The 17,352-nt window shown below is 36.7% G+C and overlaps 1 protein-coding gene across 2 annotated transcripts in view; it reads right to left on the minus strand.

Annotated features, from left to right (window-relative positions):
* The window catches only part of LOC128885613 (voltage-dependent T-type calcium channel subunit alpha-1G), a 98,022-nt gene that overhangs the window by 15,298 nt on the left and 65,372 nt on the right, over positions 1–17,352 (minus strand). For both annotated transcript variants that reach the window (XM_054139715.1, XM_054139714.1), the window contains 3 exons: positions 13,743–13,863; positions 1,400–1,555; positions 445–579 (listed from right to left, as the gene is read on the minus strand). In XM_054139715.1, coding sequence (XP_053995690.1) covers positions 445–579; positions 1,400–1,555; positions 13,743–13,863 — 412 coding nt within the window. The remainder of the gene's footprint in view (positions 1–444; positions 580–1,399; positions 1,556–13,742; positions 13,864–17,352) is intronic.

The following is a 17,352-nucleotide window of genomic DNA, read 5'->3' on the forward strand; positions in this document are numbered from 1 at the left end:
CATGAAAGAGAAGTCCATTAAAAGAAATGTATCACAGTTGCGAGTACATACGGAGTGAGATAGTTGACATGCTCGATTTGAATGACATTGAATAAATTATATTTGTAATAAATTATCCGCGAAAAATTATTTTAGGCAAGTGTTACACGATTCCAAGGGTGATTTCATTTATATAGCATTTTATTGGTTCGAAAGTGTGCTTTTAATGAAAGGATATATTCTGTTATCGTATTATCTATTTTTGTATTCCAGAACAATTTATTCAACATCCACTGCGTTTATTAATAAACCGTGTCACCATTTTCGTCTGTTCAGGTATTCAATACTACGAAAAGAACATGCTTGTACTTAGAAAACTGAAATCAAATGGCAAATAAATCAAATGAATTGGTCAAAATAAATGACAACTTCAGCGCCGTTTAAATGCAAATTGCACTCCCATACCTGAGTGTAAGTATCACTATCCGTAATAGAATGTGACCTTGATATCCTGGAGGACCCTTCGTCGCTTCCCATTCCTGCTTCCTTTGCTGCAAGCTTGGCCATATCTCTTTGTTCGCGTTCTCTTCTCTCGTTCCTCTGAAAAGAAACGTTAATGTTTAATCAGGATTAATCAGAACTATTATTGCAGATAGTTAACTTTAGTGTAAGTTAATTTCAATAATAATTATTGTACAATATATGTTATATTGAGAAGTGTGTTCCAACGTAATTATGTTTGACTGACTGGAACTGTTGCAGCGTGTTTGTTTCAGTTCGGTTATACCTTTTGTACAAACTAGTTGTGCCATACTAGCTTCTTTCATTTTCCATATTGATTATTCCTTTTGTATTCTTTTTCTTTACAATAAATATATTATATTCATTCTGTGTTTACACACTCAGTTTTCACTCAACATTATATCTTAATAATTATTGTAACAATATATTTATAATATAATATAGGATGTATATGTATGTATAATATATTGTTATCATTAAAATATATAATAATAATTTTAATAACAGGTAATAATATATCTCATTAACTCATAATTGTCAAATCAATCAGTGGCCATAGTCGTGTATAACATTTTATCCAACACTATTACTCTAGATTAATAACATATTCTTAAATTTTCGTTAAGGAAAAAGTTGTTTCAAATCACCCCTTGAACTACCCCTTTCAAGGACCTCCAACATTTTTGAGACACCCTTGTATTTTTATAATAGTATCATTTGTCTTACACCAAATATTTCAGAAAATATAAAAATCCCTTACACTAATTATCTTCAAACCCTGACGAGTTCGCCATTGTTTGTGGCGAGCCTCTCGCTGCACAAAAGTCCTTTTCGACGTGATTCATACCCTGTGAATCGACCTGTAACGGCCAATTTAATTTGCTTATAATCGACGTACCTCCGAAGAGAATCCTTCGACAAGAATAGCGACCAGCAGATTGAAGAGGACATAATTCCCAAAGGTCATCAGCGCGACGAAGTAAAGAGCCGCCCAATGCGAGGTCTTCTGCATCCCGTTGAAGAGGACAACGTTCCAATCCTCTTGCGTCAAGATCTACGTGAAAAGGAAAACGAGAAATCCCCGCTGTAGATTAAACAAGCAAGCTTCGTTGCGATTCACGAGACGAACGATAGGCAGGGCTTCTAATTAACGATCAACTTCGAATAAGCGATGTCAAGCTTATCGCTGTTATCCGTATCAATAATTTCGTTTGTCATCTATTTGGAAACTAGTTGTAACCGTTTATCAACTAATGCTACCGTCTGGAAGCTTTACGAACAAGTTACAGACAATACCGATCGGTATCGCCTCGTATATTGTTTAAATATTACACTTGCACCAATTTCACCACGAATTTCTCTCTGTGTTCAGTGTATCTACAATAAAAGGAAAAAGCTCGGGAACGGTCACTCGACCCTGGGCGCTTTTGTTACGGCTCTATCGCCACAACGTTTTCATACACAGCAACAAACGTAACAATTATGCGGTTACTCGACCAAGACGGGTGCAACAACACCGTTGTAATCGATCGACGTCGTCGGTCGACGTCGAATCGTGTTAAACACGCGAAAAACGTATCCGTTACCTTACGCCGCTGTTTCGTTGCGGGTTATCAAAGTCAGTGTAAGAAAACAAAGAAAAAGAGAGAAACTCGTCAGCACGTTGATAATCTGTAACGATTCTCCATTAAGCGATATTTAGAGCGGAAGTAGATGGAAAGTAGAGAAAACGAGGAAAGCAAGGGAAGAGTCTGTGTCCGCTGAACATGTAATATTTAAAAAAAATGATTAGGAACATGAGAGAACGAAGAAGCGGTAGAATTGTAGACAATGTAACGTGTACTTGTACGTGACATTATGTTTTTAACATTCAAAGTTAAGTAGACCTTTTAATAAAGGTTTCCGAAGCGTATTTTATTCATTGGACGACAGTGTCTGACTATTTGCGAAGAATTTCACTCGCATCAATGAGGAAGGGTCATCCCCTCCATTATTTTCTAACTTTTCGGTGCGAGAATTCGTCTGGTCGAACTTCAAAGCGGTGCAGCAGAAGGAATTGATGTCGTAGTCGCTAATTCAAATCCCGAATTTGCGTCTAATACTTGTTTAGTACAAATTAAGTATAACAAGATGTCTCCCCTAGCAATTTGTATAATAATATAAGTGGTTGGAACGTCTTTAATCAAAATGCTCGAAGATACATTATATCGTGATTATAAATTTTTATTGTATTATGTTTTCGTGACAGTATTATTCACGAATAAAGAGGGATTTTCGATCGAAATAACAAATTCAGATACGTTTGTTAGATCTGATTTTAGTTACATGTTCTTAAAATACAATAATTATTGAAAATGTTTTACATTATCTTCCCCAAGAAAACTTCACCATCCCGCTAATAGTATTCTTATGAAAGTAGAATGAAAAATATACAATTCTTTTGTTCAATTAGCGACTGACACATCGACATGTGCGCGGCATCGCTTTGAAGTTCGGTGACCGAGCGCTTATTTACTCTTCTCGTCAGACTGTTGACGTGTGGCTTAATCTCGGCTAAAAAAAAAATCGATTCCTGGAATGAATTCGCAATCCATTCCCGAATATATTTGAAACTCTGATCCCGATTTTTCGCACATAGTCGGGCACTATACAAACATGGATGTGCAAATGTTTGCTTTCCGATTTACACTCTTTCAACGTTTCGCATTAGAGATAATAATCATGTAATCTTTTTTTTTGTATGTAAGTTTCAATTTTTCATAAATGGCAAATTGATTTTATACATTGAATAAATTCTGTCGTGGAAAATTTATAATTATAATCTATTTCATGATTGCGATATGCTTGTACATAAACTAATACTTGTTTCGAACTAAATTATTTGACCTATTAAATATAAGATTAACAAGGTATTTATTACTGAACTTATTACAATAATTATTCAGCGTTAGGAACTCTATCAAATACTTTTACCGCTTTAAATTGTTAAGTTCTGTTATGATATCTTCTTTCATACGATACGTTGACACACCCTAATTCCGAAACCAAACACTTGCATAAAAAATCCTATTTTGATTGATAACAAGAATAATTTCGTTTCAGTTATCCGGAATATAATTGCGCCAGTTATCCGACGATCGCTGTAAAGTGCTTCCAACGTGACAGAAATGTTTGAGATTAGGTTCAAGATATTAAATAAAATAAAGTAAGCATTTTTCCTGGTTAAAAGAATGGTTGACTTATGAAAGTGTTCTGGAAATGATTGAAATCTCTAGTATTTAGTAATCGAGCTTTCATTTTCCCTTGGCTAGAAGTTTTGTCATAATTTAAAATATGCCACTACAGTATTATTATGTATTGGATAACTCATTCTAATCTTCAATTGAGTCCCCCATTGAAAGCATTGAAAAAATTATATAGTTGATTAATTCTTATAAAAGTCTGTATAAAAAGACATACAAGACTGGTCTTCTTTAAATAGTATAACGAATTTGACTGAATATCCAAGAAAGCAAATAGTTGGATTCGTTATTACTTTTCCCTAAATAAAATAATGTTTTGTAACTTAAAACGAGTCATCTTGTACATCGAGTAAAGCACTTTGCAGCGGTATGTTTGATTTTTCTTTAATATCGTCCCAGACAAACGTGTACACATGTTTTTTTGCCAGTTACGATGATAGAGACATAGATGTAAAAAGAGACATAGATATAAATACAGATACAATTGCAGATGCAGATACGAATACGGATTTAGGTGTAGGTATTGGAGTAAACGTATCGTAGGGTTGTAGAGACAGAGATTGGCATAGATATAAAGACAGACATACGTACATAGGTACAGATATAGATATAGACATAGAGATAGACATAGATATAGAGACAGACATAGACATAAACATAGACATAGACATAGACATAGATATAGACATAGCATAGCATAGACATAGCATAGAAACAGACATAGATACACATACACGTAGACATAGGTATAGATATAGATATAGATATAGATATAGTTATAGACACAGACACAGACACAGACGTAGCCATAGACATAAGTATAGATACAGATATAAATATAGTTATAGATGTCAATATAGATATAAAGATAGATATAGAGATAGATATAGACATAGATATAGACAATATAGACATAGATATAGACAATATAGACATAGATATAGACATAGATATAGATATATAGTAGACATGGATAGAGATGTAACTACAGATGTAAATATAGATGTAGCCACGGATATAGATATAGGCACGGTAACAGGTGGAGAGGGAGAAGGGGTTATCACCATGTGCTTAAAAATACTTAGTGCAGTGTGTTCGGTGTAAGAGGGAGGAACAGTGGTACCTGAAAAACCGTGACAAGTGCCCAGACGATGTCGTTGAAATGTTTGCGATCACAGCGACACATTGGGTGCCGCGAGACCACCTCGGCACAGGTGCAGGGCCGACTCCGGTCCGCCCACATGCAAAACTTACCCCCGAACAGGTACATCCCTAGGATGCTGCAACCGAGACAATCCGCTGGCCTAAAGTATCACCGCGATTCAGATCGGCGGTAAGGGTAAAGGGATACCGGGATACCGGCACCACTCGTCGCGAAGCATCTTCGATCTTTCATTATCAACATCGTTGTACAAACAAACATAGACGCCGAATCGTTTCAGCTCGATTCATTCCTCCATCCTTGGAACGTGGAAATCAACGCGAAAACAACCGATTCGAATCACCGCGGGGACCAGACGCTTCGGCGTCTCCAATTTCAATCGATTCGATTAGTCTTCCACGTTAGTCCTTGTCCCACTTGTCATTCGAAATGAAATTTTCCAGTTTCAGGGGATTCGCGTCGCAACAAGCTTGTCACGTTGTGACATAAAGCCAGGGTAGGATTTGACAAATGGAGTACGGGAATATTGATCTCGGAGACAGTCGAACTTCCGGTCACCCAAAGAGAGTAGCGTCGACTTTTCTATTACGCAATTTGTTCCTTGACGAAAGTGATCCATTTTCAAATGCAGCTACAAAAGGCCTTGGGTTACGCGGTCCATTAAAACTGTACTCTCAATTTTCGGATAGGGTGTGAATATTTCAAGTCGTAATTCAGAGGTGGAACTGTATTTCGATATTATTCACCTCGCCAAAAACCGTCAACGTTTTGGACAGATGCAGATATTGAAATTGTTATTCTCGTAAAAGAACGGTGGACATTCTTGTTTCGAGGGCTAAGATTTAATTTTCTATGTAAAAAGTTGATTAGCTTTTCGAGGTATCAGTAAGACACTCTAATTGTTTCAGTATAAATCGTCGATTAGTAGAATTAGATAACACCGAGGAATGTTGACGCTTTAGCGACCGGTAATTGTTTAATCGGTTGCTACGGTAACTAGCAAGTATTCGTTACTTTGAATCGAGATACTAATTGCTTCGCTCTATAAACTTCCATATTTTTATACTATTCCTGGTGCCAAGGAACATCTGCGACCGAGTGTCCGGTGAGAAGAGCATAGGATGTTGAACCGCTACCGATCGGCAAAGAGTTAACATACATAGTTAAAAACGTTATTGGAAGATCAACCTGCGAATAGACCCGAAAACAGTCAGAAACATTCAGAGCGATCTTCTGACTTAAAACTCGAAGATTGAATCGAACTGATACCAATTGGCTTGGAAAATAAAGACAGGCCTTCGTAACGGACCGAAGACACTTCGCGAGCGGCGCTTAAGCAGGTATGTCGGATGGACAGCGAAAACAACTGTCACTTGAAGCTTGTACAGTCACATTCTGCAAGATCGGCGTGTTCGTCCACTTATACAAATACATGTGTCTCGTATTTAGACAAGAAACAAATAGGCGTGTATAAGATACTCGTATGTTGCTGTCAAGCGAATGTTACATAAGCTGTGTGTAACTGTGAGAAACTGTACTGCGTGAGCGTTAAAATTTCAAAAGGGTAGTTGCCATCGAATTTTTGTCAACAAATCTGAATACGGTGTCAATGCTTGTAACCGAGGGTTGACAATTTCACCGGTACTGTTACTCGTGTAACCATATTTCTGGCGAACACACTCCGCGACAGTATGGCGGAACAATTGAAAGTATCCGCTACTTTCTTTAAGTTTATGTAATTCAGAGACTTTGTTTACCATTTTCTGCGCAGAATATTACTCGCGAAATGGACTATTAATAATATTTTTGTATAAAACTAATGACGTCTCAATGCAGGGACAAGTATACCAACCATTTATACGCACAGTTATTAGTTCGTTTACTCGTCGTTTACATAAAAACAGTTGACTTGCTACCTCTGCTCTAATGTTTTAACTGTAGCCTGTACTTTCGCGTCTACTTATCTTCTGGAAAAACAAATTTGAAGATTCAATGATAGCTAAAAATTAATGAAATAATTTAATGTTATATTTGTTCCTGCGTAATTGTAAAATAGAAACACTAAAGACTTTCAAGTGTCCTACTTTATTGCCACAGAGTGTATAAATGAAGTTATATTTTGTTATATTAACAAAAAGTACTGTTCACGATTATTTGGAGTATTTTTTATGTACAGAATCAGTGTCATGCAATTTGTATGGTCTGTGGATCTCTGTTTCATTGAACATTAAAGAAGAAATTGAATGGTATAAGAAGATATGCATATACATATCCTAATGACTTCGTTTCTTTCTTGAGAAGATAAAATTATTACAACAGTGACGTAGCGTGCCCTACATATGTATAATAAACCAGTTCTTCCTATTTTTTCTTAACGACATTTCTAATTGAAAGTACTTTAATTTGTTATAACACGAATTATAAAAATCTTATAAAACTCAGGGTTGGACTTCACGTTGGGACGCCCAAATTTATCGACATTTTTTTTACCATTCAGTAGTTTTTTTCAGATTCGAATTAATTTACCATTTGAAAGCTACATTGAAAGTCATACATTTAAAATACTTTTAGCAAACTAGAAAATATCAGTTAAAATTGAAAGGCCTCGTATGGATTATTGTACCATTCAACTTCTTTCCCCGTAATTTTATTAATTTTCAACGATACAGGTCCCATGTTACCAAAATTGGATTACACATGTACATCTTCATCATCGAATTCACCCAATTTCCATCCAACGAATCACAAACCAAGCAAAGTGTACCTTTGCAAAGTGTGCCTTTGCAGAATGTCACAGTGGTCATGGTATTTGTTAAAAAAGAAAACGAAAAAACGGCGAAGCGTAAATATAATTTCTAAGTATAAGGTTAAAAAGTCTTGAACTGTCAGCGATTGGTTGCACAAGTACTCACTAGCTGTCGGTATTAGCAGTATCTGTAATATTGTTGTTAACGAAATTCTTATATATGCCTCTAATAAAATTTGTCTACCTGGATTCACGAGTGGCTAGGGTAGAGGGTATATCGGGTGAATATAGAGGTGTCTATCTACAGCGGCTAAACGCATAAGGTATATATATATTCTGCTAGCACGTAAATCGTACGCAATTACGTGTGGGAGACGGTTGTTGCGTTTAGAAACAATCCTTCCTTCGGTTCAACAACGGACGTGTCACGCGACGGTTTAGCAACGCGCGACAGACTTCCGCGCGTTCGTGCCTATCCGCGCGACGATCAATTTCTCTTGTCGAACGTGTCCGTAACGCGAACGGAACGCAAGAGTGATAAGACGAGTAAAAAAAGTGACAGAGAAACAGATGGAAGAGAGACACGAAGTGATACCGTTTAGAATTAGAGTAGGTAAACGAACGTGTAGAAATTTCAACATCAATGGCGCCGAATATGTACTGAAAAATGACACGGAGTTATATATATATATATATGTATATGTGCTACACTGTTAAAAATACATGGCGTACCGCGGAAGAGTCGTTAACTGGTTTGCCTGTTTCTTTGTAGATCGTGTATGTACGTTATTCTTTCCAGTAACGCGGCGCAGGGAGCTCTAACTGTTATTTTATTGTTTAGAACAGACCGATAATGTTGCGTTTATACTGATTTTAATAATATTTAATTAGTTTCAACCGAACTTATTGACCAGGAATAAAGTACATATAAAATCAAAATATAATCTAAATTTTAATATATAAATTAATTTTCGATGACACTGTCCATCGTCAAAAATATCGCTATATAAAATCTAGCGGTCAAAAGGTTTCATTCGAGTCTGAAACACACGATCTTTGTGTTTTATATTAACAATTGTAATTTAATAAATGTACCTTTATACTTCTATCCAGAAAATACATTACTCTATCGAATTAAAAAGAAAAACCAAAGTAAAACATCAATTTCAAAACCTAAATCTGGTCAACTATTAATTAGCATCTAGAGTAAGAAACAACTAGTAACTTTCTGGTTTCTTTTCTCGACAAATTCAATCTCAAAAAGGAATTTCGGCCACTTTGAAAGTTCTTCGAAGATTTTTTACATAAAAATGGCTGAACGTCGACGGCTGATACTCTAGAATTTATCTATCCCCGTATTTTGCATCCAGTTTTCATAAAGTAGGTATATAAAAGAATGGATTTTTCGCGCTGTAACGTTGCTCCTCGTTCGCGTGAAAGTTAGAGATCCCTGTCGCGATTGCCGGTAAAAAATTGCTATAATAAAATTTCCTCGTAATTTTGGTGCCGTTTTTTACAGTGTAACGATAGTTAATGTAATAAATAGTATGATAAAATGTAAATACTGTAAGAATATGTGTGCGTATCGAAATGAGAAGCAACAACGAACACCTAAGGGCGCATATCAGCATGCAAAGCGTATATATATATATTCTATATATATAGATATATGTAGAATATGAACGACAATTATCATGCACGAGACGAGCGTAAAGACCAATCGAAGTAAGCGATCAAGACTGCAAAAGCATCGATTACGAAAAAAGGTCAGTGTATCCATCTGCTACATTGATGCGACAACTCCATTATCGAAAACTCTTAAACAACATCAATGTTCTACACAGATTCAAAGTTTCGTTGGTTCCTTGGAGGAGAAGTGGAAAAACGTAACAGCAAGCTTAATCAATGGTGCAATTGCGACGACCACGCAACGATAACAACAACAATACAGTGAACAGGACTAATTAGCGAAAAATACGAAGCTTCGATGCAGTAACGCTTATTCTTAAGACATAACGTTTCATCAAAGAACTTATATCACAGTTTCGTCCAGCGAAAATTTACGTATCAGTTGTGTTCATTTGAACAAGTACAGTAACTCCCGCTTCTAAGAAACCGAATCGTGTGCGTTGGTGATCATGTATCCGGGGAAAGTAGCGTTTCTTTACCAAGCGAGAAGGATAATCTCATTCAAGCGCCTGCAATGCGCAAGGTAGATGCGCAGGAAACTTTAACATCTACGATAAAGTTAAATAATGAAACAAGGATGGATGAATTTAATATTGCCAGCGACTTGTACACCTGTAAGCTTTTTATTTTTAGTGGCAATTGTCGTAGAGTTTTCAACAATATAAAGTTGATAATTTTTTGTAATTCTATGACTTCTATTTTTATTTTATCTCTCTTACAACATAACAGATAATAAAAAGACAACTTTGTTGAACAAAATTAATATCTTAGACGAGGGTACCTCGGTCATTGCAGGAAATGATTTAGTGCTCATAAAGTGCTCAGTCGCATTTTCTTGCAATAATCGAGGTTCTACCATTTAGATATTCTGATATGTTAAAATCACTCCTTGATACGATTGAAAACATGAATTCGACACATCTGCGTCGTTCAAAATCGTAATTTGTCAGCATGATTTGACGTACTTCATGTAGTGATGCCAGGAAGTCCGCCTTTTCGCGCATGCGCGACGTAAAGCATCATCAAAGTTTCCGGATCGATTGAAAATGGGTATCCTATGACAAACGAGTACCTTCTGTCTGGCTAGTTCAGAAAACTATCCAAAATAAACAACCTGAAAGAGGTGAGGATGTTGAAATAACTGTCCAAACAGAACACCGGTTACGAATAATGATCGAAATATAAATAACGATTGAATAGGATATCGAGGTTCAAATGATATGCCCTAACCAGATCTAATCAATCAACAGGTTAGAGTTGGATAAGTTACGTGAACCGAGTCACATTGGTCTTCCAACAATTTGTTGCCTTGTCATACTATATCCTGATTAGAAGATATTACCTTAATATTTTTATGTGAAATTTTCCACATGATACTAAATATTTACATGGAACTGACCTTGCTTGACCTACTTATTCATTATGGTTATGCTGGTTTCGACACTCATAACATTGAATGTTCCTGTTCTAAGTCGCGAATGCGCGAAAAATGCGGTTTATTTATAACAAAAAAAAAAAAAAAAAAAAAAAAATACCATAGCTTCAGCAATGATCAGATACACTGACAAAACGCTTTGTACCTGGCTTAGTATTTGTGTTTCAAAAAGAAGTCGGAGTGCTTGCGAGACACCGAGATTTATTGGCCAATAAGACACGTTATTTATGGTTGTCACTTAACCCTCCTGCAGGTACGTGGGCGGAATACACCTGGGTCAATTTATGTCGAAGGTAGCCTTCCTATCATGATGGGATCTACCTGACCAGGAAACGAAGAAGCATGTCTTGCATGGAAGTTACAAATCCCACGCGAATCTTTTACACAACAAGATCAGGGCTGTGAAGAGCGCTCATCTGCTTCTTCGTGAGAGATTCGTAGGCTTGGAGTTCTGACATTTTCTCGAACACATTGCTGTAATCTATATCTTCAGGAACTTGGCAATTAGTTGATATTAACTATAATTTCCAGGTGTAAGGTGCCCTCTAGATAAAACACTCTGACGTTTTGCTAGCACTCCAGCTAGCTTCTTCAGAAACAAAATGACACACTGACATTGTAACTTAACTGAAGTAACTTAATAATCAGACTAGACTTCCTGTATCAAGAAGATAAACAGGAACATCTCTTTCCTGGCCTTCAATGACGATGAAACACCCCTGTACATTAAAACAAAAAACATATGATTTTAATTAAAAAAGATTTTTGGTGAACCACTCTACACAAATTTCAAAGACGTTTTGGTGATATTCCCTTTGTTGATGCTTCGTGCGATCATCTACATCCCCCTAGTAGCGCCATTGCTTGCAACCCCTATAGCATTCTCTGTATTATTGTTTAATGCTCCTAGGGGACGTTGCCCCAGAGCACACAATAAATAATTAATCCATTTTGGCCTGTTCTTGAATCACAATTACCGAGCCAGACACAAACACGTTATTGGATCTGGCCATTGCCAAGTCTCACTCCAAGTCAAGAAGACCTCCCCTAACAAGTTGGCGAACTTTCCCACATCCTCGTAGAAGAAAATTCGATCCAGCACCTCGACTTTGGTTATAACTGGTAAAATAGATTTTTTTACAGGCGAGAGATACTGTACTTTTGGAAAATGTGATGTAAGATCTTTACTTCGACGGCTAACGGCACATTGGCCGAACGATTACTAATCTCATATTCATATCTGTTATGCTTCGTATTGTTTAATGAATATTTGTACGTATAGTTGAATTTTCATAGCTGTTTCGTGGTAATTGAAAATCACGAAGCTGAGAAGAGCACCGTAGGAGAAAAACCTTATTCGATTAGTGTTGTTGATACACGAGATGTTAAAATAAGAGTTCAGTACTTATTGAATGTATAGCAATAATTAAAAAAAGTTTAAGAGAAAGTTAATATTTTATATTTTATTCTTGAGAACTATATCATCAAGTTCAGGATTCTGATACGTTAGTTAGAAAACACTTTGGTTTTACTATTATTCATTTAGGTTTACTATTATTCATTTTTTCATAGTCTCTACAAAGACTAGTGATCAACAAATTTTTATTTCCACACTAAACGTAATACTCTTTTACACAAAGCGATAATAGAAATCAATTTTTGTAAGAAAATACATGATTCCATTTGAAAAGGGAGTGCACTTTTAAGGTGTATTATAGTTTTCATAAAAAAAACTTGAAAACTATAAATAAACATAGCGGATAATATTACAGACTTGTGTATATAAAAATATTTTTATCGGGACAATTATCTAGAAAAAAATTACGGCCACCGTAAACTACATGAAGACACGAGCTTCATCTGCACAAACTAGTTATCCTTGTTCTACACTCTAGAAGTTAAAATGGAGTGCAAGAATAATTAATTGACAGCTTGTGCAGACTCTGAAATTTGTGCTTCAATGCTGACAGGTCGACCATGACAATTTCATATGGATACAAATGTGGTCGGTTCTGAATAACAAAAACTGTTCCATCATTCAATTATTTCATTCTATCTTCAACAAAACAAAATGTACGATGAACATTTATTGCTCAACCATCTGGTAGCACAAGTTGCAAGTGAAACAAGCGAAACCAAAGGTGGAATCCTCTAGGTCGGTGGTCTCCGAGCCAAAACTTATGAATCAAAAACGCTAGCCTGTCGTGGCTGCTTCTTCAGCGTCGCGCGGTTTCCATGACAACGGCATGTAGTGGGGGTATAGGATACTTGGAAGGGGAATCAGGCGCGCGAGGGGCCCCTACGCTGTAAAAAGAATCCGAATGATCCCCAAACTACTGAAATTAGCTACAAAACTCGGCGAATCGAGGGATTTCGACGCGATCAAGAGAAAGGACGAAGCACAACAGACATAAAATATAGAAAAAAAAAAAAAAGTGATAGCAGAAGCATGCCAACGGCCAGCTCGACGCGCGCCTATGGCGGTTATGCACACGAGACAGGACGCTTTCCAAACACATTTCATTTTTTTTTTTTTCTTTTTTTATTATTTTGCTCTCGCTAAAGCTGCGGCTGCGAGTGGACTGCGAATAGTAGAAGCGAAGAAACATTAGGAAAATTCGGCGTTTCGAATGATCCGTGGCCTCCTCCTACCTCGATACGGCGACATGCCATAGGTGTTCATGTATCTCTCATACATACGTTACCTTAGGCCTCGCGATATCATATTAAGCAGATGTACGGTCCGCGGTCGTACGAGTTTAGCTTTGAACGTTGACAAAACGTAATATTTATATATGTATACATGTATACTATACGTTTTGTATATTGGTAACTTAGCATATATAGATGCGTGTGTAACGTTAATATATATATATATGGTATATACGAATATGTATAATATACACTATTATATAGAGGAAAAAAGCCCTCGAGAGAGATACGTGAAAAAGTATCCTTTGTAGGTACCTGAAACACCGTCACAATAGCCCAGAGTAACGAGTCAAAGTTTTTTCTATCACACTCGACGTCAGAGCTGCCTTTCATCGTTTCACAGAATTTGCAACCAAACAGGTTCATCCCGAGAATACTACAACACAACGAAACGTGCAATGTACTTCCTTATCCGTAAATATATATATGTATATATAGATAGATAGATATGTGTTTCAATGAGGGAAAGTGAGAACGAGAACGCAAGATAGACAGAGACAGGTAGAGAAAGAAAGGGAGCGGCGGGGGGGAACGCACGAGATGGAAACGTAATCGAACAAACTGATCTCGAAATTTAATTACTTAAAAAGTCACGACCTCTTGGGTTTATACTAAGTGGACATTTGTGCTATAAACGCTTCCTTCGATTTCTGTTCGTTTGTATTATCGAATAATTAACCCTTTCCTTACGGTAGCAAGCTCCGCTGGACGCCGATTATAGTCGGCACCCGTAACGAAAGGGTTAAAAATTTAATTTGGAAAACTTGATACAGGTATGGAATTTAGAAATATTTATCTGAGGTAATTACCATTATCCTAAATTTAAACTGAAAGCTAAGGGCTTGAAGTAATCTCTCGATTTGTCAAGATGTGGTACACCGTTTGGACAATTTCATAAGAAAATTAAAATTCTATAATCCTTTAAAAGAAAAATTTGTTGCACAGAAACACGTACATTGTATCGATTATAATTCTGCAAAATTTCTAGTCGCTAACATTGGAGCACCTATCGCGTGAACATCGCTTACATGTTTGATAACGATGTTATAATAAAAAACATTGTTTCAACAGAAAGAAAAGAAAGAAGAAATGCCATGTGAAAAATCGAATACTTTCAAAACGAAAGCTGAAACCGCGTTTAAACTCCTGTTAAAATATCGATGAATGTCAGGCTATCGCAAATTCCGGGTCTTCCCATAAGTAATATTCCTTGTGTGATCTAAAAAAAAATCCAAACTCAAGATCCAGCCTTCTGAGATTACATACTAAATAACAGGTAATTTCGCATAATTGTTATTTACTCAGTTATAAGTTCAGCAACGAACTCTAATTAGGATGTCGTTTCTATCGGGAAGTCTGCTAACGAAATTAAACGAAGTGAAACTCTCCTCAACTCAAAGCTAACAAAATGCCAGTAAACGAGTTATAAACTCTCCCGGATGGCGACGTTAACGAGATGGAAAATGGTCATTACACATCGATCGATGCGTGATCGATTGGAAACAGCTGTAATGATGGTATCAACGCATTTTGAGGATATCTCGAAGACGGATAGGTGGCATTTCGCTTTCTGGGTCAAGGGTTGAACTGGTCCCTAACGTAAGACATGAATTTGCAGGTTGCTATTAGGTACTGGATAACGTTATCTAAGAAATGTAGAAATTTGGAACGATGGCAGGTGATCCAAAAGATAAAGAACATAATTTTGTTCTTAAAGAAGATGGTAACATAAGTGTCTTCTGGTAAGTTTACTACATGTGAGAAATATATCATATTGTGGGCGATGGTCGACGATTTACAGTCAACTAAATATCGTATATCGAAGAACATTATGTAAAATACATGACAATTAGGAATTCTAGCAGCTGATCCAAAAAATAAAGAGAATGTGGTCCTGCGTCTGAAGGATCTAACCACATAGCGAGAAAGACATACCTTCCGACAAGAGCAAGAACCTAATCTTCTAGAAGCTTCTAGTATTCTCAGATACTTCAACTTGAGGAACTAGCACTATCAACTAATAGAAATTCTAATTCTTATTATTTTGTCACAAAAAAGTGCTGAATGGATGAAATAAACTAGTCAAATTAGTTAGAAATAAACCCAATGAACGATAACTAAGAACTACCTCTCTGCTCGCTTGGGTATTGGGTACCAATATCTAGAGAACTTAAGAATTCCGAACAATGAGTCCAAAAGGTAAAGAATAGGTCTCTAAAGAACCTACCCACGCGATGAAAAAGACTTTCTGACGATAATGAAACCTTCCAATAGCTTTTGTTGTCCCCAGAACTCCTAACTCTGACACTAGGAAACTTGTATTTGAAAATCCTACTCTAAAATGGCTGCCAAGATGATATTACTTATGGGTCCGACCTGATCGCTGCGATTATGGCTAGAAAAAACAAAAAACAAAAAAAAAAGAAAAACCAGCAAACGAGGGTAAGGGCGATTGTGTCGAGCGGGCGGCCAATCAACTGTCGTACGATCAGTAAAACGGTATCGTGAAACGCGGAAGTAGCGAGAGGCTGTGTACGCAGCATAATCAGATCAGAACCGGAAAAGGTACATATCGTTCATTCGCAAGCTGTCTAATATCGATGACCACACCGAGGCGCACGCACTTTGTAGGCACTTAAGGTACATAGCAGAAAGAAAAGAAGGAACGTAGCGACAGTGAGAAAGACGTACGAATACACGAATAAATCAATAGGTAATAGTAGAGATATATATATACATATAGCTCTCATACTTGTTCACTAGGTTAAAGCACCATGCACACATGAGAATATAGAGGATGTCCCCCGTAAAGTGACCGCAGGCTGTCTTCCCAAAAACGAACGAAGCTATCGACTTTCATTTGCGCTACAGTTAAATGGCACGAGAGGGCTAATAGATCTATAGATTAGATGGAAAAAGAGGGATTCTCTGAATTTTTTTAAATGGAAGGTAGTATCAATTTATTTATTATAATTTCTGAAGGATTTATTAAATATTGAAAATTATGGTCTTGGACTTCCAAACATTTATTAAATCTATTATAATACTATTATAATATTATTTTAATAACTGCAATCCTTGGGTCCCGATTTCCTTGCACTTATCCAGTCTTTGCTGTATTAAGATACTCTATCGAACATTCGATGACATGGGTAGAGTAACCGATGCATAAGCGGCGCATATGATTGGTGTCGTATTTTCTTTCCATACAGGAGCAACTGCTCTTACTTGCTCTTTTCTAATACCTCTTCATCTTTATTAGAAGAACCGATTTCAATTTTTCATTGTAACTCTTACTCAAATGTTGATCAGTCTTATAAGAACCGTTCAAATAACTAAAAATTAATAACACCTTCCATTTATAAGTAGGGAGCCCTTTCCCCGTGATACTTACCCCAAAAGAATATATTACTCCCTCCCCCCTGTACCATTTAACTACAACAAAAATAAAGACCATACTTTCACTACTTCCTGAGCGAACAGCTTTGCATAACTTTCTACGGGACTCCCTTCGTATATGTTCATACACGTATATATAATATATATAGAAGTATGTATATATATGTATATTTATATCAATATTCGTATGTATAACAGGTGTCGTCTAATAAAACGGTAAAGTAATACACGTTCGATGCCTCAAGCCATGAGAAAGGGCCAACAAGACATCCCTCGTAGACGTGCCAACAAACACCCATCGCCATTACCATTACAACGTCAGAAAACGCTGCTGATAAACGCTCATAAACAGAGTTGGTAGTATGTACGAGAACTGCTGCGAGACTCGATCATCTATGTAATGCATTTACGCGACGATCCATATGCCGTGAGAAAAGTAAAAAGCGCATAAACAAGAAAAGACAGG

Source organism: Hylaeus anthracinus, unplaced genomic scaffold (assembly GCF_026225885.1).
Source record: "Hylaeus anthracinus isolate JK02 unplaced genomic scaffold, UHH_iyHylAnth1.0_haploid 11981, whole genome shotgun sequence".
NCBI lineage: Eukaryota > Metazoa > Arthropoda > Insecta > Hymenoptera > Colletidae > Hylaeus > Hylaeus anthracinus.